Raw genomic sequence first — 23,983 nt, forward strand, 5'->3', positions numbered from 1 at the left:
TGCTTAACCAACTGAACCCACCCAGGCGCCTGAGGATTATGTAACTTAATAAAACAGTGCCTTGACATAGAATAAGTGCCCTAGGAAAATCTATTGCTACTGGAGCGCCTGGGTGGCTCAGTTGGTTGAGTGTCTGACTTCGGCTCAAGTCATGATCTCACAGTTCGTGGGTTCAAGCCTTGCATTGGGCTCTGTGCTGACGGCTTAGAGCCTGGAGCCTGTTTCAGATTCTGTGTCTCCCCCTCTCTCTGCCTCTCCCCTGCTTGCCCCTGCTTGTGTGTGTGTCTCTCTCTCAAAAATAAATAAGCATTAAAGAAATAAAAATCTATTGTTATTAGCATTATCGTTGTCATAATCATAGTAATGTTAAAACATCTATCATGGTACTGGAGGTACTGGAGTCATCCAATGACTTGCTTATTTATATTTGCTTCTCCAGTGCCTAGAACTGAGGATAGATCGACAAATGTTTGCTGAAAGAATTTCTGTGAAGTAATAAACTCCTAAATAACTCCTTTATACCTCTCAGGAAAAGAGTCATTTCCTATGAGCCCCTAATAATGGGAGTACAGGATCAGTGGGTCCTTACTTGTCAGCTGTGTTGAGTGTGGAGGAAGTTGAGAAGCCCTCGTCTCTGTTCCTAAGTGAATCTGCTCTGTCATTCTGGTATCCACACTGGATGATAAAGATGTCCTGACTGGCTTGGTCCATGTCTCCAAAGTACTGGCCACAACCAAGGGTCCTTCAGCAGTGCTGCCCTCTGTCCCAGTGTTGGTGGCCACTGTGTGCGGGGTAGCCATTGAGGAAGTGCTCCCCTGGGGGACTGGGCTGGTTGAAACATCTGTGGTAGTGGAGGCCGAAGAGGGGAAAGGCGTTGAAACTGATGAAGGTAGACTGTCTGCCACAGTGGACAGAGCATCTCTAGGGCCTGGTTGCATCCAAAATAATGGACTGGCTGAGAAGGCGGCTGAGCTGGCACCTGGGACTCTAGATGTAGCTGCTGACGGAGAAGGTGCCAATGTGTCAGCTGAAAGGGTCTCAGCTGAAGACAGCATTACTGTGCTCAGGTGATGAGTCCTTTCTGATACGGACACAGAAAGCTTGGGTTCTGGGAAGGAGGTTACACTGGCAGGCCCTGCAAAAGAGAGAGATGCGTAAGAGAGAGAGATCGACTTGAATTCCATCACACTGCCAAGATGAAGGCTGGTCCAAAACTCATATTTTCCCAGTGACTTCAGGCTTGGAACCCTTGAAAGTATGAGTGGAGAGGGGCACCTGGGTGGGTCAGTCAGTTGAGTGTCTGACTCGTGATTTCAGCCCAGGTCACGATCCCAGGGCTGTGGGATCAAGCCCCATGTCAGGCTCCGTGACAAGGGTGGAGTCTGCTTGAGATATTCTCTCTCTCTCTCTCTCTCTCTCTCTCTTCCTCTGCCCCTAGCTCCTGATCTTGTGCATACTCTCTCTTTCTCTCTCTCCCTCTCTGTCTCTAAAATAAAACAAAACAGAAAAACATTAGTGGACAGAGGAGATAAAGGTGTGTTTAAAGGTGACTATAAACTAGAGTCTAGGGCTATGAATGTCTCCTGCAGTCCAGGAGAGAGATGGGAAAGTGGCCCTGCCTCAATGTTCTGGGGCCAAAGAAGATCAGTATTGGAGTGGAAATATTAGTCTCCTCCGTGGAACAGATAATGCCCATTGGATAAGAGGTTCTGCAAGGCTCGTTAGGACAGAGAAAGGTGCCACATTGCAGAAAAGCTAGTCTACACGTTAATTACAACTATAGTTGTGAAAAGAAACTTATATTCTTTTAATTTACAGTAATGTCAAGGGTGGCCATTGTTTCAAAGGAGGTGCTCTTCAATAATGGAGATAAAATGATTAAAGATCCCAAGACTATGACTAATAAAACTCTGTCAGAGCTAGAAATGTGAGGTGAAGTGGGAGGAATAGGAAACAATTTTCTAATATGAGTTATTGTGAAAGAATCTAAAGAAAGGAAGGGTGAAGCATGGAACACTACCAAAAAAGCAAAAGCAGGGTTTATAAGAAAGAAAGAAAGAAAGAAAGAAAGAAAGAAAGAAAAGAGAGAAAAGAAAAGAAAAGAGAAAAGAAAAGAAAAGAAACTCTTGCTTAATGTATCCTTGCAACAATCTGCGTGCTATGGATCCTCTCTCAACCACTAAAATGTGAGTCACTCAGCCACCAACTGTAGTTAATGTGTCCAAGGTAAGGGTATCCTATGATACAGCCATAGAGTACCTTTCTTGGTGATGATGGTGACTTTTCCAATATCAACACTAGGGGAAGAGGTAGAAAGCCCAGTGTTGAATTCCATAGGGATGTCTGGTGACATTGTGGGCAGAACAGGGCCAGGCACAGATGTCCTGCTGGGGGACATGATGTCTGTCCTGGAGGCCTCAGCACTGGTCCCAGTGAAGACCTCAGAATGGATGCTGATGTCCTCTGGGGCTGAGCTGGTGGGCTGGGACATGATGGTTTCCCTCATTTCCGGGGCGAGAGGCGACATTGACTGTGTGTCAGTCTCCATGGTTCCAGAGAGGCCAGACATTGGTGTGGGAGCCATGGTGTCTCCAGCAATGGAGAAGGTCTCAATTGGAGACATGCGTGGGGCTGTTATTGAGCCAGCTGGGGCTGAGGAGTGGACTTCCCATGCAATACTGAGGGTCCCCACGTGGGTCACTGCTGTGTTTTCGGGAGGGTGAATGGACTTGGCAGTGGTAGAGGCTTCAGACGTGGCCTGTATTTCCACTGAGGTCTGACTCAGACCTGAAGGTGAACTGGTCACACTTTCTGAGCTCATACCCCATGTGCTGTGGGACCTCAGCAGGCCAGTGGTGACAGGTAAGGTGACAGAGTCAGAAGGAAAAGGACTACTGGCTGGCAGTGTGTTGGACACTGCAGAAGCTGAGGTCATGGCATGGGAAGGCACCAGGGGAAATGGAGAGCTGATGTCCTGCTCAGAGGATGGGCTGGTACGTGACTCATCCTCAGAACCTCTGTCCGCACTAGTGGTCATCTCTGCTCCTGTAGAATCCTGAGTCATACCCGAGTGCATATGAGCCCCTGAGGCTGTGGCTGATGTGTTCCAAGGAAATGTGCCCTGGGATGTAGCCCCCAGGGGAACAGTTTCAGTCGCCATGGTTTTAGGTGCAGCTTCTGCCACGACGGGGGAGGTAGAGAGCTTGGTGTTGATTCTCGAGGTGAAGTCTTTTGAAATTGTGGGCCAAATAGGGACAGGGATGGATGTTCCCTTAGGGGAGATGACGGCTGTCCTGGAGGCCTCAGGACTAGTACCAGTGGACACCTTGGAAGGGACAGTGCTTTCCTCCGGAGCTGAGCTGGTGTGGGGATACATGCCAGTTTCCCATGGTTCCAGGGCCAGAGATGACATTGACAATGTCGCAGTCTCTGTGGTTCCAGAGAAGCCAGGCATCGGCATGGAGGCTGTGGCATCCCCACGGAGGGAAGAAGTCTCAACTGGAGACGTGCCTGTGGCTGTCTCTGAGCCAGCTGGGGCAGAAGAGTGGGAATCCCCTACAGAACTGAGGGTCCCCATGTGGGTCACTGCTGTGTTTTCAGGAAGGTAAATGGCCTCTATAGTGGAAGAGGCTTCAGATGAGGTCCGGAGGTCTGGTCTGCTTAGACCTGAGGGTGAACTGGTCACACCTTCCAAGCTCATGTCCCATGTACCGGGGATCGTCAGCAGGGCAGGGGTGAAAGATGAGGTGACATGATCAGGTGGAGAAGGGCTAGTGGCTGGCAGTGTGGGGGACACTGCAGAAATCGAGGACATGGCAGGTAAAGGCACCAAGGAAGATGGAGAGCTGATGTCTTGCTCAGAGGAAGGGCTGGTGGGTGACGGATCCTCAGAACCTGTGTCCATGCTAGCAGTCATCTCTGAGCGTGGAGAACCCTGAGTCACAACCAAGTGTATCTGTGCCCCTGATGCTGTGGCTGATGTGTCCCAGGCTAGTGTGCCCTGGGGTGTAGTACCCAGGGGGACAGTTTCAGTGGTATTGGTTATAGGTTCAGATTCTGCCTTGACAGGGGAGGTAGAGAGCCTGGTTTTGATTTCTGTGGGGATGTCTGGTGACACTGTGGCCTGACCAGGGCCAGGGATAGATGTCCTGCTGGGGGACATGATGGTTGTCCTGGTGGCCTCAGGACTAGTACCCGTAGACACCTCAGGAGGGACGGTGATTTCCTCTGTGGCTGAGCTGATGTGCCGGGATGTGCTGGTTTCCCGTGGTTCCAGGGCCAGGGACGACGCTGACTGTATCTCAGTCTCCGTGGTTCCAGAGAGGCCAGGCATTTGTGTGGAAGCCAGGGTGTCCCCACTGAGGGAGGAGGTCTCGACTGGAGACATTCCTGTGGCTGGCTCTGAGCCATTTGGGGCGGAGGAGTGGGATTCCCATGTGGAACTGAGGGATCCCGTGTGAGTCATCGCTGTGTTTTCGGCATGGGAAATGGCCTCTGTAGCAGTAGAGTATTCGGACGTGGCCCGAGTCTCCACCACTGAGATGCTGGTCAGAACTGAGGGTGAACTGGTCACCCCTTCTGAGCTCATGCCCCACGTGCTGGGGGTCCTCATCAGGCCAGGGGTGAGAGGTGAGGTGACAGGAACCAGAGAAGGACCAGTGGCTGGCAGCGTGGGGGGCACTGCAGAAGTTGAGGTCATGGCATGAAAAGGCACCAGGGAAGATGGAGAATTGATGTCTTGCTCAGAGGAAGGGCTTGTGTGTGACTCATTCTCAGAAACTCTTTCCATGCTAGTGGTCACCTCTGAGCGTGGAGAACCCTGAGTTATTGCTGAGTGTATATGAGACCACCCGGCTGAGGCTGATGTGGACCAGGCTAGTGTGCCCTGGGAGGTAGCTCCTGGGGGAACTGTTCTGGTGGCCATGATTATATGTGCAGATTCTGCCTCAATGAGGGAGGTAGAGAGCCTGGTGTTGATTTCCATGGGGATGTCAGGGGACATTGTGGGCTGAGAAGGGACAGGGATGGATGTCCTGCTGTGGGAGATGACGTCTGTCCTGGAGGCCTTAGCACTAGAACCTGTGGACACCCCAGGGGGGACGGTGATTTCCTCCGTGGCTGAGCTGGTGTGCCGAGTGGAGTCCAATTCCCACAGTTCTGGGGCCAGGGATGATGATGACACTGTCTCCTTCTCTGTGGTTCCCAAGAGGCCAGGCATTGGTGTGGAAGCCGTGGTGTCCTGACCAATGGAGGAGGTCTCGATTGGAGATGTTCCTGTGGCTGGTTCTGATGAGGCTGGGGATGAGGAGTGGGATTCCTGGGCAGAACGGAGGGTTGCCACATGGGTGACTGCTGTGTATTCAGGAGGGTGAATGGCCTCTGTAGGGGTAGAGGCTTCAGATGTGGCCCAAGTGTCCACTAATGTGCTGGTCAGAACTGAGGGTGAACTGATCATACCTTGTGTGCTCGTACCCCACGTGCTGTGGATTGTTGGCAGGCCAGTGGTGAGAGGTGGTGAGGTGACAGGAGCAAGAGGAGAAGGCCTACTGGCTGGCAGTGTGGGGGACACTGCAGAGGCTGAGGTCATAGCATGTAAAGGCACCAGGGAAGATGGAGAGCTGATGTCCTGCTCAGAGGAAGGGCTGGTGGGTGACTCACCCTCAAAACCTCTGTCCACACTAGAGGTCACCACTGAATGTGGAAAACCCTGAGTCACAGCCAAGTGTGTCGGTGCCCCTAATGTTGTGGCTGATGTGTCCCAGGCTAGTGTGTCCTGGGATGTAGCCCCTGGGGGAATGGTTTCAGTGGCCATGGTTATAGGTTCAGATTCCGCCATGACAGGGGAGGTAGAGAGCCTGGTGTTGACTTCCGTGGGAATGTCTGATGACATTGTTGTCTGAACAGGGAAAGGGATGGATGTCCTGCTAGAAGAAATGACATCTGTCTTGAATGCCTCAGTGGTAGTCCCAGTGGACACCTCAGAGAGGATGCTGATAGGCTCTGGAGCTGAACTAGTATGCCAGGACATGACCATTTCCCATGTTTCTGGGGTCAGGGGTGACATTGACTGTGCCTCAGTCTCTGTGGTCCCAGAGAGGCCAGGCATTGGTGTGGAAGCTGTGGCATCCCCAGGGAGGGAGGAGGTCTCAATTGGAGACGTCCCTGTGCCTGGCTCTGAGCCAGCTGGGGCTGAGGAATGCGATTCCAGTGCATAACTGAGGGTCCCCACATGGGTTACTGCTGTGTTTTCGGGAAGGTGGATAGACCTTGTAGTGGTAGAGGCTTCAGGCATGGCCCATATCTCCACTGAGGTCTGACTCAGACCTGAAGGTGAACTGATCACACCTTCCGAGCTTGTGCTCCATGTGCTGGGGATCTTTAGCAGGCCAGAGGTGAGAGGTGAGGTGACAGGAACAGGAGAAAAACTCCTAGGTGGCAGCGTGGGGGACACTCCAGAGGATGAGGTCATGGCAGGTAAAGACACTAGGGAAGATGGAGAGCTGATGTCTCTCTCAGAGGAAGGGCTTACTCGTGACTCACCCTCAGAACCTGTGTCCACACTAGAGGTCACCGCTGAATGTGGAGAACCCTGAGTCACAGCCGAGTGTGTCTGTGCCCCTAATGCTGTGGCTGAAGTGTCCCAGGCTACTGTGCCCTGGGATGTAGCCCCCAGGGGAACAGTTTCAGTGGCCAAGTTTATAGGTGCAGATTCTGCCATGATGGATGAGGTAGAGAGCCTGGTGGTGATTCCTGTAGAGAAGTGTGGTGACTTCGTGGGCTGAACAAGGCCAGGGACGGATGTTTTGCTTGGGGACTTGATGGGTACCCTGGGCGCCTCAGCATTAGGACCAGTGGACACCTTGGAAGGGACAGTGATTTCCTCTGGTGTTGAGCTGGTATGCTGGGACATGATGGTTGCCCGTGGTTCTGGGGCCAGGGATGATGTTGACTGTATCTCAGTCTCTGTGGTTCCCAACAGGCCAGGCATTGTTGTGGAAGCTGTGGCATCCACATCAAAGGAGGAGGTCTCAACTGGAGATGTGCCTATGGTTGTCTCTGACCCAGCTGAGTCCGATGAGTATGATTCCCATACAGAAGTTAGGGTCCCCACGTGGGTCGCTGCTGTGTTTTCAGGAAGGCGACTGGCCTCTGTAGTGGTAGAGGCTTCAGAAATGGTCTGGATATTCACTAGTGTGCTGGTCAGAACTGAAGATGAACTGGTCACACCTTCTGAACTCATGCCCCACATGCTGTGGGTCAGCAGGCCAGGGGCGAGAGGTGAGGTGACAGGAGCAGGAGAAGGATTACTGGTTGGCAGTGTGGAGGACACTGCAGAAGACCAGGTCATGGCAGGGAAAGGCACCAGGGAAGATGGAGAGCTGATGTCCTGCTCAGAGGACAGGATGGTGGGTGATTCATCTTCAGAACCTCTGTCCACACTAGTAGTCATCTCTGAGCGTGGAGAACCCTGAGTCACAGCTGAGTGTGTCTGTGCCCCTGATGCTGTGGCTGATGTGTCCCAAGCTACTGTGTCCTGGGATATAGCCCCTGGGGGAACAGTTTCAGTGACCATTGTTATAGGTTCAGATTCCACCATGACAGGGGAGGTAGAGAGCCTGCTGTTGATTTCTGCGGGGAAGTCTGGTGACATCGTGAGTTGAACAAGGCCAGGGGTGGATGTCCTGCTGGGGAATATGATGTCTGTCCTGGAGGCCTCAGCACTAGTCCCAGTGGAGACCTCAGAAGAAATGCTGATGTCCTCTGAGGCTGAGCTGGTATAGGGGGATGTGCCAGTTTCCCATGGTTCTGGAACCTTGGACGACTTTGACTGTGTCTCAGTCTCCGTGGTTCCAGAGAAGCCAGGCATTGGTGTGACAGCCACTGTGGTCCCACCAGTGGGGGAGGTCTCAATCGGAGATGTGCCAGTGGCTGTCTCTGAGACAGCTGGGGCTGAGGAGTGGGCTTCCCATGCAGTACTGAGGGTCCCCATGTGGGTCACTGCTGTGGTTTTGGGAGGGTGAATGGCCTCTGTAGTGGAGGAGGCTTCAGATGTGGCCTGGATCTCCACTGAGATGCTGCTCGGTCCTGAGTTTGAACTGGTCACGCTTTCCGAGCTCATGCCCCATGTCCTCAAGAGGCTGAGGGTGAGAGGTGAGGTGACAGAAGCAGGAGGAGAAGGGCTAGTGGCTGGCAATGTGGGGGACACTGCAGAGGCCGAGGTCATGGCATGGAAAGGCTCCAGGGAAGATGGAGACCTGCTGTCCTGCTCAGTGGAAGGGCTTCTGCGTGACATATCCTCAGAAACCCTGTCCACGCTAGTAGTCCCATCTGAGTGTGGAGAACTCTGGGTCACAACTGAGTACATCTCTGCCCACGAAGCCGTGGCTGATGAGTCCCAGGCTATACTGCCTTGGGATGTAGTCGGTCGGGGAACTGTTTTGGTGGCGATGGATATGGGTGAGGATTCTGCGATGACAGGTGAGATAGAGAGCCTGTTGTTGATACCCGTGGGGATGTCTGGTGACAACGTTGGCCGACCAGGTCCAGGGATGGATGTCCTGCTAGGGGAGATGACAGCTGTCCTAGAGGCCTCAGCACTATTACCAGTGGACAGCTCAGAAAGGACGGTGATTTCCTCTGGGGCTGAGCTGGTATGGGGGGATGTTCCAGTTTCCCGTGGTTCTGGGGCCTGGGACGACATTGACTGTGCCTTTACCTCCGTGGTTGCAGAGAGGTCAGGCACTGGAGTGGAAGCCTTGATGTCTCCATCGAGGGAGGAGGTCTTGACTAGAGATGTGCCTGTGGCTGATTCTGAGCCAGCTGGGGCCGAGGAGTGGGATTCCCTTGAGGTACCGAGGGTCCCCACCTGGGACACTGCTGTGTTTTCAGAAGGGGGCATTGTATTTGTAGTGGTAGAGGCTTCAGGCGTGGCCCATGTCTCCACTGAGGTCTGACTCAGGCCTGAGGGTGAACTGTTCACACCTTCCGAGCTCGTACCCCATGTGATGTGGGTCCACGGCAGGCCAGTGGTGAGAGGTGAGGTGACAGAGTTAGAAGGAAAAGGACTACTGGCTGGCAGTGTGGGGGACACTGCAGAGGTCAAGGACATAACTTGTAAAGAAGGCAGCAGGGAAGATGGAGAGCTGATGTCCTGCTCAGAGGAAGGGCTGGCAGGTGACTCATCTTCAGAAACTCTGTCGCCGCTAGTGGTCATCTCCGAGCGTGGAGAACCTTGAGTCACGGCTGAGTGTGTCTGTGCCCCCGATGCTGTGTCTGATGTGTCCCAGGCTAGTGTGCCTTGGGATGTAGTCCCTGGGGGAACGGTTTCCGTGGCCATGGTTATAGGTTCAGATTCTGCCTTGACAGGGGAGGTAGAGAGCGTGGTGTTGATTTCTGTGAGGATGTCTGGTGACATTGTGAGCTGAACAGGGCCAGGGGTGGATGTCTGGCTAGAGAACATGACGTCTGTCCTGGAGGCCCCAGCACTAGACTCAGTGGAGACCTTGGAAGAGATGCTCATGTCCTCTGTGGCTGAGATAGTATGGGGGAATGTGCCAGTTTCCTGTGGTTCTGGGGCCATGGACGACTGTGACTGTGTCTCAGGCTCCGTGGTTCCAGAGAGGCCAGGCGTTGGTGTGGAAGCTGTGGCATCCCCATCGGGGGAGGAGGTCTTGATCGGAGACGTTCTTGTGGCTATCTCTGAGCCAGCTGGGGCCGAGGAGCGGGATTCCCATGTGGAACTGAGGGTCCCCTTGTGGGTCACTGCTGTGTTTCCAGAAGGGTGAATAGCTTCCGCAGTGGTAGAGACTTCAGATGGGGTCCATACATCGACTGAGGTTTGACTGAGACCTGAGGGTGAACTAGTTACACCTTCTGAGCTCGTACCCCATGTGATGTGGGTCCTCGGCAGGCCAGCGGTGAGAGGTGAGGTGACAGAGTCAGAAGGAAAAGGACTACTGGCTGGGAGAGCGGAGGACACTGCAGAGGACGAGGTCATGGCATGTAAAGGCACCAAGGAAGATGGAGAGCTGACGTCCTGCTCAGAAGAAGGGCTTGTGAGTGACACACCCTCAGATCGCCTGTCCATGCTAGTGGTCACGTCTGAAGGTGGAGAACCCTGAGTCACAGCCGAGAGCGTATGAGGCTCCAAGGCTGTCACTAATGTGCCCCAGGCTAGCATGCCCTGGGATATAGCTTCCGGGGGAATGGTTTCAGTGGCCATGGCTATAGGTGAAGATTCTGCCATGACTGGTGAGGTAGAGAGCCTGGTGTTGATTCCCATGGGGATGCCTGGTGACACTGTGGCCCGAGTAGGGACAGGGATGGAAGTTCCACTCAGGGAGATGAACACTGTCCTGGAGACTTCAGACCTAGTACCAGTGGACACTTTGGAAGGGACGGTAATTTCCTCTGTAGCTGAGGTGGTGTGCTGGGATGTGACGGTTTCCTGTGGTTGCGGGGCCAGGGAGGACTTTGACTGTGTCTCAGTCTCCGTGGTTCCAGAGAAGCCAGGCATTGGTGTGACAGCCACTGTGGTCCCACCAGTGGGGGAGGTCTCAATCGGAGATGTGCCAGTGGCTGTCTCTGAGACAGCTGGGGCTGAGGAGTGGGCTTCCCATGCAGTACTGAGGGTCCCCATGTGGGTCACTGCTGTGGTTTTGGGAGGGTGAATGGCCTCTGTAGTGGAGGAGGCTTCAGATGTGGCCTGGATCTCCACTGAGATGCTGCTCGGTCCTGAGTTTGAACTGGTCACGCTTTCCGAGCTCATGCCCCATGTCCTCAAGAGGCTGAGGGTGAGAGGTGAGGTGACAGAAGCAGGAGGAGAAGGGCTAGTGGCTGGCAATGTGGGGGACACTGCAGAGGCCGAGGTCATGGCATGGAAAGGCTCCAGGGAAGATGGAGACCTGCTGTCCTGCTCAGTGGAAGGGCTTCTGCGTGACATATCCTCAGAAACCCTGTCCACGCTAGTAGTCCCATCTGAGTGTGGAGAACTCTGGGTCACAACTGAGTGCATCTCTGCCCACGAAGCCATGGCTGATGAGTCCCAGGCTATACTGCCTTGGGATGTAGTCGGTCGGGGAACTGTTTTGGTGGCGATGGATATGGGTGAGGATTCTGCGATGACAGGTGAGATAGAGAGCCTGTTGTTGATACCCGTGGGGATGTCTGGTGACAACGTTGGCCGACCAGGTCCAGGGATGGATGTCCTGCTAGGGGAGATGACAGCTGTCCTAGAGGCCTCAGCACTATTACCAGTGGACAGCTCAGAAAGGACGGTGATTTCCTCTGGGGCTGAGCTGGTATGGGGGGATGTTCCAGTTTCCCGTGGTTCTGGGGCCTGGGACGACATTGACTGTGCCTTTACCTCCGTGGTTGCAGAGAGGTCAGGCACTGGAGTGGAAGCCTTGATGTCCCCAGCGAGGGAGGAGGTCTTGACTAGAGATGTGCCTGTGGCTGATTCTGAGCCAGCTGGGGCCGAGGAGTGGGATTCCCTTGAGGTACCGAGGGTCCCCACCTGGGACACTGCTGTGTTTTCAGAAGGGGGCATTGTATTTGTAGTGGTAGAGGCTTCAGGCGTGGCCCATGTCTCCACTGAGGTCTGACTCAGGCCTGAGGGTGAACTGTTCACACCTTCCGAGCTCGTACCCCATGTGATGTGGGTCCACGGCAGGCCAGTGGTGAGAGGTGAGGTGACAGAGTCAGAAGGAAAAGGACTACTGGCTGGCAGTGTGGGGGACACTGCAGAAGTCAAGGACATAACTTGTAAAGAAGGCAGCAGGGAAGATGGAGAGCTGATGTCCTGCTCAGAGGAAGGGCTGGCAGGTGACTCATCTTCAGAAACTCTGTCGCCGCTAGTGGTCATCTCCGAGCGTGGAGAACCTTGAGTCACGGCTGAGTGTGTCTGTGCCCCCGATGCTGTGTCTGATGTGTCCCAGGCTAGTGTGCCTTGGGATGTAGTCCCTGGGGGAACGGTTTCCGTGGCCATGGTTATAGGTTCAGATTCTGCCTTGACAGGGGAGGTAGAGAGCGTGGTGTTGATTTCTGTGAGGATGTCTGGTGACATTGTGAGCTGAACAGGGCCAGGGGTGGATGTCTGGCTAGAGAACATGACGTCTGTCCTGGAGGCCCCAGCACTAGACTCAGTGGAGACCTTGGAAGAGATGCTCATGTCCTCTGTGGCTGAGATAGTATGGGGGAATGTGCCAGTTTCCTGTGGTTCTGGGGCCATGGACGACTGTGACTGTGTCTCAGGCTCCGTGGTTCCAGAGAGGCCAGGCGTTGGTGTGGAAGCTGTGGCATCCCCATCGGGGGAGGAGGTCTTGATCGGAGACGTTCTTGTGGCTATCTCTGAGCCAGCTGGGGCCGAGGAGCGGGATTCCCATGTGGAACTGAGGGTCCCCTTGTGGGTCACTGCTGTGTTTCCAGAAGGGTGAATAGCTTCCGCAGTGGTAGAGACTTCAGATGGGGTCCATACATCGACTGAGGTTTGACTGAGACCTGAGGGTGAACTAGTTACACCTTCTGAGCTCGTACCCCATGTGATGTGGGTCCTCGGCAGGCCAGCGGTGAGAGGTGAGGTGACAGAGTCAGAAGGAAAAGGACTACTGGCTGGGAGAGCGGAGGACACTGCAGAGGACGAGGTCATGGCATGTAAAGGCACCAAGGAAGATGGAGAGCTGACGTCCTGCTCAGAAGAAGGGCTTGTGAGTGACACACCCTCAGATCGCCTGTCCATGCTAGTGGTCACGTCTGAAGGTGGAGAACCCTGAGTCACAGCCGAGAGCGTATGAGGCTCCAAGGCTGTCACTAATGTGCCCCAGGCTAGCATGCCCTGGGATATAGCTTCCGGGGGAATGGTTTCAGTGGCCATGGCTATAGGTGAAGATTCTGCCATGACTGGTGAGGTAGAGAGCCTGGTGTTGATTCCCATGGGGATGCCTGGTGACACTGTGGCCCGAGTAGGGACAGGGATGGAAGTTCCACTCAGGGAGATGAACACTGTCCTGGAGACTTCAGACCTAGTACCAGTGGACACTTTGGAAGGGACGGTAATTTCCTCTGTAGCTGAGGTGGTGTGCTGGGATGTGACGGTTTCCTGTGGTTGCGGGGCCAGGGAGGACTTTGACTGTGTCTCAGTCTCCGTGGTTCCAGAGAAGCCAGGCATTGGTGTGACAGCCACTGTGGTCCCACCAGTGGGGGAGGTCTCAATCGGAGATGTGCCAGTGGCTGTCTCTGAGACAGCTGGGGCTGAGGAGTGGGCTTCCCATGCAGTACTGAGGGTCCCCATGTGGGTCACTGCTGTGGTTTTGGGAGGGTGAATGGCCTCTGTAGTGGAGGAGGCTTCAGATGTGGCCTGGATCTCCACTGAGATGCTGCTCGGTCCTGAGTTTGAACTGGTCACGCTTTCCGAGCTCATGCCCCATGTCCTCAAGAGGCTGAGGGTGAGAGGTGAGGTGACAGAAGCAGGAGGAGAAGGGCTAGTGGCTGGCAATGTGGGGGACACTGCAGAGGCCGAGGTCATGGCATGGAAAGGCTCCAGGGAAGATGGAGACCTGCTGTCCTGCTCAGTGGAAGGGCTTCTGCGTGACATATCCTCAGAAACCCTGTCCACGCTAGTAGTCCCATCTGAGTGTGGAGAACTCTGGGTCACAACTGAGTGCATCTCTGCCCACGAAGCCGTGGCTGATGAGTCCCAGGCTATACTGCCTTGGGATGTAGTCGGTCGGGGAACTGTTTTGGTGGCGATGGATATGGGTGAGGATTCTGCGATGACAGGTGAGATAGAGAGCCTGTTGTTGATACCCGTGGGGATGTCTGGTGACAACGTTGGCCGACCAGGTCCAGGGATGGATGTCCTGCTAGGGGAGATGACAGCTGTCCTAGAGGCCTCAGCACTATTACCAGTGGACAGCTCAGAAAGGACGGTGATTTCCTCTGGGGCTGAGCTGGTATGGGGGGATGTTCCAGTTTCCCGTGGTTCTGGGGCCTGGGACGACATTGACTGTGCCTTTACCTCCGTGGTTGCAGAGAGGTCAGGCACTGGAGTGGAAGCCTTGATGTCCCCAGCGAGGGAGGAGGTCTTGACTAGAGATGTGCCTGTGGCTGATTCTGAGCCAGCTGGGGCCGAGGAGTGGGATTCCCTTGAGGTACCGAGGGTCCCCACCTGGGACACTGCTGTGTTTTCAGAAGGGGGCATTGTATTTGTAGTGGTAGAGGCTTCAGGCGTGGCCCATGTCTCCACTGAGGTCTGACTCAGGCCTGAGGGTGAACTGTTCACACCTTCCGAGCTCGTACCCCATGTGATGTGGGTCCACGGCAGGCCAGTGGTGAGAGGTGAGGTGACAGAGTCAGAAGGAAAAGGACTACTGGCTGGCAGTGTGGGGGACACTGCAGAAGTCAAGGACATAACTTGTAAAGAAGGCAGCAGGGAAGATGGAGAGCTGATGTCCTGCTCAGAGGAAGGGCTGGCAGGTGACTCATCTTCAGAAACTCTGTCGCCGCTAGTGGTCATCTCCGAGCGTGGAGAACCTTGAGTCACGGCTGAGTGTGTCTGTGCCCCCGATGCTGTGTCTGATGTGTCCCAGGCTAGTGTGCCTTGGGATGTAGTCCCTGGGGGAACGGTTTCCGTGGCCATGGTTATAGGTTCAGATTCTGCCTTGACAGGGGAGGTAGAGAGCGTGGTGTTGATTTCTGTGAGGATGTCTGGTGACATTGTGAGCTGAACAGGGCCAGGGGTGGATGTCTGGCTAGAGAACATGACGTCTGTCCTGGAGGCCCCAGCACTAGACTCAGTGGAGACCTTGGAAGAGATGCTCATGTCCTCTGTGGCTGAGATAGTATGGGGGAATGTGCCAGTTTCCTGTGGTTCTGGGGCCATGGACGACTGTGACTGTGTCTCAGGCTCCGTGGTTCCAGAGAGGCCAGGCGTTGGTGTGGAAGCTGTGGCATCCCCATCGGGGGAGGAGGTCTTGATCGGAGACGTTCTTGTGGCTATCTCTGAGCCAGCTGGGGCCGAGGAGCGGGATTCCCATGTGGAACTGAGGGTCCCCTTGTGGGTCACTGCTGTGTTTCCAGAAGGGTGAATAGCTTCCGCAGTGGTAGAGACTTCAGATGGGGTCCATACATCGACTGAGGTTTGACTGAGACCTGAGGGTGAACTAGTTACACCTTCTGAGCTCGTACCCCATGTGATGTGGGTCCTCGGCAGGCCAGCGGTGAGAGGTGAGGTGACAGAGTCAGAAGGAAAAGGACTACTGGCTGGGAGAGCGGAGGACACTGCAGAGGACGAGGTCATGGCATGTAAAGGCACCAAGGAAGATGGAGAGCTGACGTCCTGCTCAGAAGAAGGGCTTGTGAGTGACACACCCTCAGATCGCCTGTCCATGCTAGTGGTCACGTCTGAAGGTGGAGAACCCTGAGTCACAGCCGAGAGCGTATGAGGCTCCAAGGCTGTCACTAATGTGCCCCAGGCTAGCATGCCCTGGGATATAGCTTCCGGGGGAATGGTTTCAGTGGCCATGGCTATAGGTGAAGATTCTGCCATGACTGGTGAGGTAGAGAGCCTGGTGTTGATTCCCATGGGGATGCCTGGTGACACTGTGGCCCGAGTAGGGACAGGGATGGAAGTTCCACTCAGGGAGATGAACACTGTCCTGGAGACTTCAGACCTAGTACCAGTGGACACTTTGGAAGGGACGGTAATTTCCTCTGTAGCTGAGGTGGTGTGCTGGGATGTGACGGTTTCCTGTGGTTGCGGGGCCAGGGAGGACTTTGACTGTGTCTCAGTCTCCGTGGTTCCAGAGAAGCCAGGCATTGGTGTGACAGCCACTGTGGTCCCACCAGTGGGGGAGGTCTCAATCGGAGATGTGCCAGTGGCTGTCTCTGAGACAGCTGGGGCTGAGGAGTGGGCTTCCCATGCAGTACTGAGGGTCCCCATGTGGGTCACTGCTGTGGTTTTGGGAGGGTGAATGGCCTCTGTAGTGGAGGAGGCTTCAGATGTGGCCTGGATCTCCACTGAGATGCTGCTCGGTCCTGAGTTTGAACTGGTCACGCTTTCCGAGCTCATGCCCCATGTCCTCAAGAGGCTGAGGGTGAGAGGTGAGGTGACAGAAGCAGGAGGAGAAGGGCTAGTGGCTGGCAATGTGGGGGACACTGCAGAGGCCGAGGTCATGGCATGGAAAGGCTCCAGGGAAGATGGAGACCTGCTGTCCTGCTCAGTGGAAGGGCTTCTGCGTGACATATCCTCAGAAACCCTGTCCACGCTAGTAGTCCCATCTGAGTGTGGAGAACTCTGGGTCACAACTGAGTGCATCTCTGCCCACGAAGCCGTGGCTGATGAGTCCCAGGCTATACTGCCTTGGGATGTAGTCGGTCGGGGAACTGTTTTGGTGGCGATGGATATGGGTGAGGATTCTGCGATGACAGGTGAGATAGAGAGCCTGTTGTTGATACCCGTGGGGATGTCTGGTGACAACGTTGGCCGACCAGGTCCAGGGATGGATGTCCTGCTAGGGGAGATGACAGCTGTCCTAGAGGCCTCAGCACTATTACCAGTGGACAGCTCAGAAAGGACGGTGATTTCCTCTGGGGCTGAGCTGGTATGGGGGGATGTTCCAGTTTCCCGTGGTTCTGGGGCCTGGGACGACATTGACTGTGCCTTTACCTCCGTGGTTGCAGAGAGGTCAGGCACTGGAGTGGAAGCCTTGATGTCCCCAGCGAGGGAGGAGGTCTTGACTAGAGATGTGCCTGTGGCTGATTCTGAGCCAGCTGGGGCCGAGGAGTGGGATTCCCTTGAGGTACCGAGGGTCCCCACCTGGGACACTGCTGTGTTTTCAGAAGGGGGCATTGTATTTGTAGTGGTAGAGGCTTCAGGCGTGGCCCATGTCTCCACTGAGGTCTGACTCAGGCCTGAGGGTGAACTGTTCACACCTTCCGAGCTCGTACCCCATGTGATGTGGGTCCACGGCAGGCCAGTGGTGAGAGGTGAGGTGACAGAGTCAGAAGGAAAAGGACTACTGGCTGGCAGTGTGGGGGACACTGCAGAAGTCAAGGACATAACTTGTAAAGAAGGCAGCAGGGAAGATGGAGAGCTGATGTCCTGCTCAGAGGAAGGGCTGGCAGGTGACTCATCTTCAGAAACTCTGTCGCCGCTAGTGGTCATCTCCGAGCGTGGAGAACCTTGAGTCACGGCTGAGTGTGTCTGTGCCCCCGATGCTGTGTCTGATGTGTCCCAGGCTAGTGTGCCTTGGGATGTAGTCCCTGGGGGAACGGTTTCCGTGGCCATGGTTATAGGTTCAGATTCTGCCTTGACAGGGGAGGTAGAGAGCGTGGTGTTGATTTCTGTGAGGATGTCTGGTGACATTGTGAGCTGAACAGGGCCAGGGGTGGATGTCTGGCTAGAGAACATGACGTCTGTCCTGGAGGCCCCAGCACTAGACTCAGTGGAGACCTTGGAAGAGATGCTCATGTCCTCTGTGGCTGAGATAGTATGGGGGAATGTGCCAGTTTCCTGTGGTTCTGGGGCCATGGACGACTGTGACTGTGTCTCAGGCTCCGTGGTTCCAGAGAGGCCAGGCGTTGGTGTGGAAGCTGTGGCATCCCCATCGGGGGAGGAGGTCTTGATCGGAGACGTTCTTGTGGCTATCTCTGAGCCAGCTGGGGCCGAGGAGCGGGATTCCCATGTGGAACTGAGGGTCCCCTTGTGGGTCACTGCTGTGTTTCCAGAAGGGTGAATAGCTTCCGCAGTGGTAGAGACTTCAGATGGGGTCCATACATCGACTGAGGTTTGACTGAGACCTGAGGGTGAACTAGTTACACCTTCTGAGCTCGTACCCCATGTGATGTGGGTCCTCGGCAGGCCAGCGGTGAGAGGTGAGGTGACAGAGTCAGAAGGAAAAGGACTACTGGCTGGGAGAGCGGAGGACACTGCAGAGGACGAGGTCATGGCATGTAAAGGCACCAAGGAAGATGGAGAGCTGACGTCCTGCTCAGAAGAAGGGCTTGTGAGTGACACACCCTCAGATCGCCTGTCCATGCTAGTGGTCACGTCTGAAGGTGGAGAACCCTGAGTCACAGCCGAGAGCGTATGAGGCTCCAAGGCTGTCACTAATGTGCCCCAGGCTAGCATGCCCTGGGATATAGCTTCCGGGGGAATGGTTTCAGTGGCCATGGCTATAGGTGAAGATTCTGCCATGACTGGTGAGGTAGAGAGCCTGGTGTTGATTCCCATGGGGATGCCTGGTGACACTGTGGCCCGAGTAGGGACAGGGATGGAAGTTCCACTCAGGGAGATGAACACTGTCCTGGAGATCTCAGACATAGTACCAGTGGACACTTTGGAAGGGACGGTAATTTCCTCTGTAGCTGAGGTGGTGTGCTGGGATGTGATGGTTTCCTGTGGTTGCGGGGCCAGGGAGGACTTTGGCTGTGTCTCAGTCTCCGTGGTTCCAGAGAAGCCAGGCATTGGTGTGACAGCGATTGTGGTCCCACCAGTGGGGGAGGTCTCAATCGGAGATGTGCCAGTGGCTGTCTCTGAGACAGCTGGGGCTGAGGAGTGGGCTTCCCATGCAGTACTGAGGGTCCCCATGTGGGTCACTGCTGTGTTTTCAGAAGTGTGAATAGCTTCTGTAGTGGTAGAGACTTCAGATGGGGCCCATACATCGAGTGAGGTCTGACTCAGACCTGAGGGTGAACTGTTCACACCTTCCGAGCTCGTACCCCATGTGATGTGGGTCCTCGGCTGGCCAGTGGTGAGAGGTGCGGTGACAGAGTCTGAAGGAAAAAAACTACTGGCTGGCAGTGTGGGGGATACTGCAGAAGTCAAGGACATAACTTGTAAAGAAGGCACCAGGGAAGATGGAGAGCTGATGTCCTGCTCAGAGTAAGAGCTGGCAGGTGACTCTTCTTCAGGACCTCTGTCCCCGCTAGTGGTCATCTCTGGTCGTGGAGAACCCTGAGTCATGGCTGAGTGTGTCTGTGCCCCTGATGCTGTGGCTGATGTATCCCAGACTAGTGTTCCTTGCGGTATAGTCTCTAAGGGAATGTTTATAGTGTCCATGGTTATAGGTTCAGATTCTGTCATGACGGGGGAAAGAGAGAGCCTGGTGTTGAATTCTGTGGGGAAGTCTGGTGACATTGTGCGCTGAACAGGGCCCGGGGTGGATGCCCTGCTAAAGAACATGACGTCTGTCCTGATGGCCTCAGTATTAGTACCAGTGGACACCTTGGAAGGGACAGTGATTTCCTCCGTGGCTGAGCTGGTGTGCCGGAACGTGTTGGTTTCCCATGGGTCCGGGGCCAGGGACATCTTTGATGGTGTCTCAGTCTCCGTGGTTCCAGAGAGGCCCGACCCTTTTGTGGAAGCCATGGCATCCCCACCAATGGAGGAGGTCTTGACTTGAGATGTGCCCGTGGCTGGCTGTAAGCCTGCTGGGGCCAAGCGGTTAGATTCCCATGTAGAACTGAGGGTCCCTACGTAGGGCACTGCTGTGTTTTGGGGAAGGTGAGTGGCCTCTGTATCAGTAGAGTCTTCAGATGAGGCCTGAATGTCTACTGAGGTTTTACTCAGACCTGAGGGTGAACTGATCACACCTTCCAAGCTTGTGTCCCAAGTGCTGTGGGTTCTCAGCAGGCCATGGGTGAGAGGTGATGTGACAGGTGCAAGAGAAGGAGGATTACTAGTTGGCAGTGTGGGGGACACTGTAGAGGATGAGGTCATGGAAGATAAAGGCACCAGGGAAGATGGAGAGCTGATGTCCTGCTCAGAGGAAGGGCTTGGGTGTGACATGTCCTCTGAATGTCTGTCCATGCTAGTGGTCGTCTCTGAGTATCTAGAACCCTGAGTCGCAGCCGAGTGCATCTCTGCCCTTGATGCTATGGTTGAGGTACCCAAGGCTAGTGTGCCCTCAGATGTAGTCCTAGTAGTACCATTCTGTTCACTCATGGTTAGTTTTTCACCATTTGTCACAACTTTCATTATACGGCCCCTGGTGGTATCTGATGACCTCATGGACTGAGGAAGTGTTGGGGTAGATATTTTGTCATTGGTGTATTTCTCTGTTCTTCTCTCTTCATTTGTAGGAGTGTAACCTAGCGAAGGGGCTAAACCTGTTTCCCTTGTAAAGAATGGTATGTATGAGGTAGTTGGTCTGATCGTGTTCATTACATTGAATTTTTGAGTTGTGTCCCCTTGAGGAGTGGAGGTAGTGGTTGTGGCTGGTGACACAGGTTTCCCAGTAGTCCAGTCATGTGTGGGCAGAGAATCAGGCAGTGAAACGGATAGGAGGATATTGGGGTCAGTGTTTGTATTTGGATGGTCAGTGAAAGCCATTGAATCAGGCAGAACTTCCGTATTTCTTTTACTGGTAGTCCAACTTGTGTCTACAATGTCAGGAAGTGAGGTGTTCATCTTCTCGATACCAGAAGTTGAAATGGGCATAGATGCAGTTGTGTCTGAAGGAATCAATGTTCTCATATTTGTGGACCTCATATCCTCAGCTGAAGCATAAGAAGATGGGCTGGCTGGGCTGGTTCCAGTAACAGTCATAATGCCATGGGGAGTAGATAAAGAGCCTGATTCCGTGCTTGATGCTAAGGATGAAGTTGTGCCCATTGCAGAAGTTGTTTTGGGAGAACCTGTGACTTTCAAAATTGAAGTTATGTCTTTCATAGCCCAGGAGCCTGATGTTGGGGCAGAAGCAGTTGTGGATGACCAGGTGGAAGGATGCTCCATGGCAGATGTGCTGGTCTCTGTAGCCAGGGTGCTGTCCATGGTGCTCTCTCTCCTCTCTGGGTTGGACGTGGTAGTCAGGACTGGGTTGGTTCCCATAGTGGTGATAGTGGTGATGACACGTGGAGGGGGGGCTGTGGTCGTACTCATCATGCTTGCTTCTGCAGGAAATGAGGTCTGTGACAGTTGCTCAGTCATAGAGGCAGCCTCACTAGTCGTTACACTTGTGACGGCCACCAGCGTCTTAGACCCCATTGAAGGAAATACACCAGATGGTGAAGAGTTCATTTTTCCTCCTGAAGCATCATTGGTAGGGCTGGTGATGGCTTGGCTTTTAAAGGTCAGAGTTGCCGATGTGGTTTGTTCTCTGGAGGTGAGATGCAATGTGTCTGTGGCTTCTAGAGATGCACCATGAATCAGATCACTCCCAGTTGTCTTGTCTGACCGTGTGAGAGCAGATGAATAAGCCGCACCCACAGATACACTTGTTTGTTGTTCAGCTGTTCCAGTAGCCACTGCTGAGGAGGAAAGTGTCCTCCCTGTAGAACTGACTTTGGGCAAACCAGTGACATGTGACTGGACAGCTGTGTCTGTGACAGTCCATGGAGAGGTCCCTGGTGCTTGAGTGCTGCCTGTGGCCCTGGACTTCCTCTCTGGGCTAGTCATTATAGTTGAAACTGACCTTGCTCCCCTGGGGCTGGAGGTTATGATCACCACAGGGAGAGCCCCACCCTTGCTTGTTAGTTCTGTCGGATATGATGTCACAGAAGGGACCCCAGGTGGAGATGCCATTTCAGTGGTCTCCAGTCCAGTGATGGACTCAGAATTGGGCCCCACCAAAGGGGAAGTAGCAGATATAGAGGAACCAGTTGTCTCTTTTGCCATACTGGTGAGGCTGATAGTGGCTGAGCCTTCTGACCTGTCAGAAGTCCAAGGTCCTGTTGGAGGAATGTGGGTTGTGAGGGTGGTGGTAGCTGTGTCTGGCTTCACAGGGGAGGCACTTGACATTGGGTCACTCCCAGGTATCTGCTTTGGCCACGGGCCAGATGAATAAGCCTTTCCCACAGATCCACCTGTCTGTCGTTCAACTGCCATTGCCTTTGTACTGAAGGCCGTGGAAGGAATGACCACGGTGCTGACCCACGGCATGGTTTTAAGTTCAGATTTATCTGCCACTGAGCCTGTGGCTACCTTGGAGATAACTGAACTTGTTGCAGAGTCTTGAAGACCAGTGAAAGATGTGCTCAAGGGGAAATGAGTGCCCACTGCAGTCCCCTCGGTGGAGCCAAACCGTGTGGACAAGTCCATTTCAGTTGTCTTTGAAGTCAAGCCTGAGCTGACTTGCTGAACCTTCCCTGTGGCACCTACAGAAGTTGATTCTGGGTGGAAAGAGGACATTTTTCCTCTTGACTGGCTTGTCTCTTCTGGTGTCCCAGAATAAGTACTAGCCCAGGCCTCAGCTGGATGTGTGGAGTGTGAGATGTTATTTGTAACTACTGCCATTTCTGTGGATGATTCTGCTGTCATCGTGTTTCCTGTGGGCAAGGGAAGGAGTTTGGTGCTGACACTCCCTGTGTTCAGGGACTGAAGGGTGGCCAGTCCCACTGTGGTATCCACAGGAGCAGTCTCTTTTGGAGTCTCCCTAAGAGAAGTTCCCACGGTGATCCTGGTCTTGTGGCTGCTGCTGGGCTCCTTGGAGCTTGGATTTAGGATATCTTCAGATGTTCCTGGGCTTCTTGTGGGCAGGCCTGTGACTGAAACAGCTCTTCAGTTAGGAAGTTTGCAAGGAGGTAAAAATGGGGCTCTTCTGATTTTGATTCTCCTTCCTCTCTCCTTACAAATCTGCACATAATATGTTCCTCTAGATGGCAGGAATCATATTGTCCAACCCTGTGCCTAATGTTGGGTACATGAGCTTGGTCTACTGGCTCTCAGAGCTCCCTCTGGCATCTTAGGTTTTTATATCAGTGTGGCCTCCATGCAGATCTATATACCACATCTCATGTCTTAGTGGAGGGTAAAGATTCTACACAGGAATAGAGAAAAACTCTCCCAACTTTTGGTGGATAAAAACTCTCCCTCTCCATTTTTCCACCTTGGTCCAGCCTTCTCAATCAATCTCTTTTAGTCTAATATCTGTCTTTATCCCCTAGACCTCAAAACTGTGATTCTAATGAAAATTTCTGTGGCTTGGTTTTTAACAGGTTAAGGGAAGAGGTAGATTAAGGCACCTTACTTCCTATATATTTTCTTATTCTTTCACTTCTAATTAGGTGAAATGAAGAACCTTTCCACCTTCCAGCATAGAAAGACACGTCAAAGTATTGCTTTCAGGAATCAGGACAGCTGTATTCATCCACCTAGCACCTTAAATGGACACCTCCTCTCACCTGCAGAACATTGTAACAGTGGACAGCGTTATAATCATTTTGTAATTATGAATTGTCCCATAGAATAAACCAATGGCATCTCAGGTCTACCTTTCCCTGTTCTTGGCAATCCCTGACCTTAGTGATGGTATCTGAATTAGGAAGGCCCTTCACAATTGGTCAGCTGTTTTGTAGAGACATTATATCTGTTCCTAAAGCTGAAATTATTGGCTCTTGAACATATAAATTACTAAGGAGAAGTAAGTCATTAGAAGTCAATAAATCTCCACTTAAAATATTACCAATAGCCTCTGGGTACAACAGCAGAAAGTTTTGATTATGTACCAGAACCTGGGACTCAGGAAATCAATTATTTTAGTCCAAAGACCAATCTTAAGCATAATGTACACAGAGGATCATACATACCCAGGCTGCCTACAGTCACCAGAGACATGGGGTCACCCGTTGACCACGTGGTGCCTCCATACATCCCCTCACTCAGCTCCCCAGTGGTGGTTGTCACAGGCTCCTGAGGGCCTGAAGGAAAAGAGGATTGACACGTCAGCCTAGCTTTCCTTCAAGATAGGAACACACAAGAAATGCTCTCACTAGGCACTGACTCAGCATGTCCTCATCTGTCTCTGAGAAGGCACATGGTGAGGACTGACTCTCTTGGCACGAAATCAAACTGATAAGGTGTCTTACATCATAATTATAGAAGAGTTTCCTGTTGATGGTGGGACTGCTGAATTGATTGGCCTCAAGCAAAAGCATTTGGCAGTAGTCTGTCTCTAGCACCTATGTGAATGCACCATTGGTAGATTTTTCTCTCCCATGTTTTAGACTCTCCATAAGTAAAATAAGGATTATATCATAAATTATTATA

The 23,983-nt window shown here is 53.4% G+C and overlaps 1 protein-coding gene and 1 long non-coding RNA gene across 2 annotated transcripts; one reads left to right on the forward strand and one right to left on the reverse strand.

Annotated features, from left to right (window-relative positions):
• Nucleotides 1-6,284: 6,284 nt before the first annotated feature.
• Nucleotides 6,285-21,414, reverse strand: LOC122233734 (mucin-16-like). Its single transcript, XM_042967474.1, has 2 exons — nucleotides 6,541-21,414; nucleotides 6,285-6,376 (listed from the first exon to the last, which is right to left on the reverse strand). Exons 1-2 carry the CDS (start codon nucleotides 21,392-21,394, stop codon nucleotides 6,285-6,287), a joined length of 14,946 nt encoding a protein of 4,981 aa, XP_042823408.1. The 5' UTR covers nucleotides 21,395-21,414.
• Nucleotides 21,415-21,523: 109 nt separating this feature from the next.
• On the forward strand, nucleotides 21,524-23,201 carry LOC122236569. The gene is made up of 2 exons (XR_006214644.1): nucleotides 21,524-21,617; nucleotides 23,002-23,201. It is a non-coding gene; the product is annotated as an uncharacterized LOC122236569 (long non-coding RNA).
• Nucleotides 23,202-23,983: the final 782 nt, after the last annotated feature.

Source organism: Panthera tigris, chromosome A2, assembly GCF_018350195.1.
Source record: "Panthera tigris isolate Pti1 chromosome A2, P.tigris_Pti1_mat1.1, whole genome shotgun sequence".
In the NCBI taxonomy this organism is placed as follows: domain Eukaryota; kingdom Metazoa; phylum Chordata; class Mammalia; order Carnivora; family Felidae; genus Panthera; species Panthera tigris.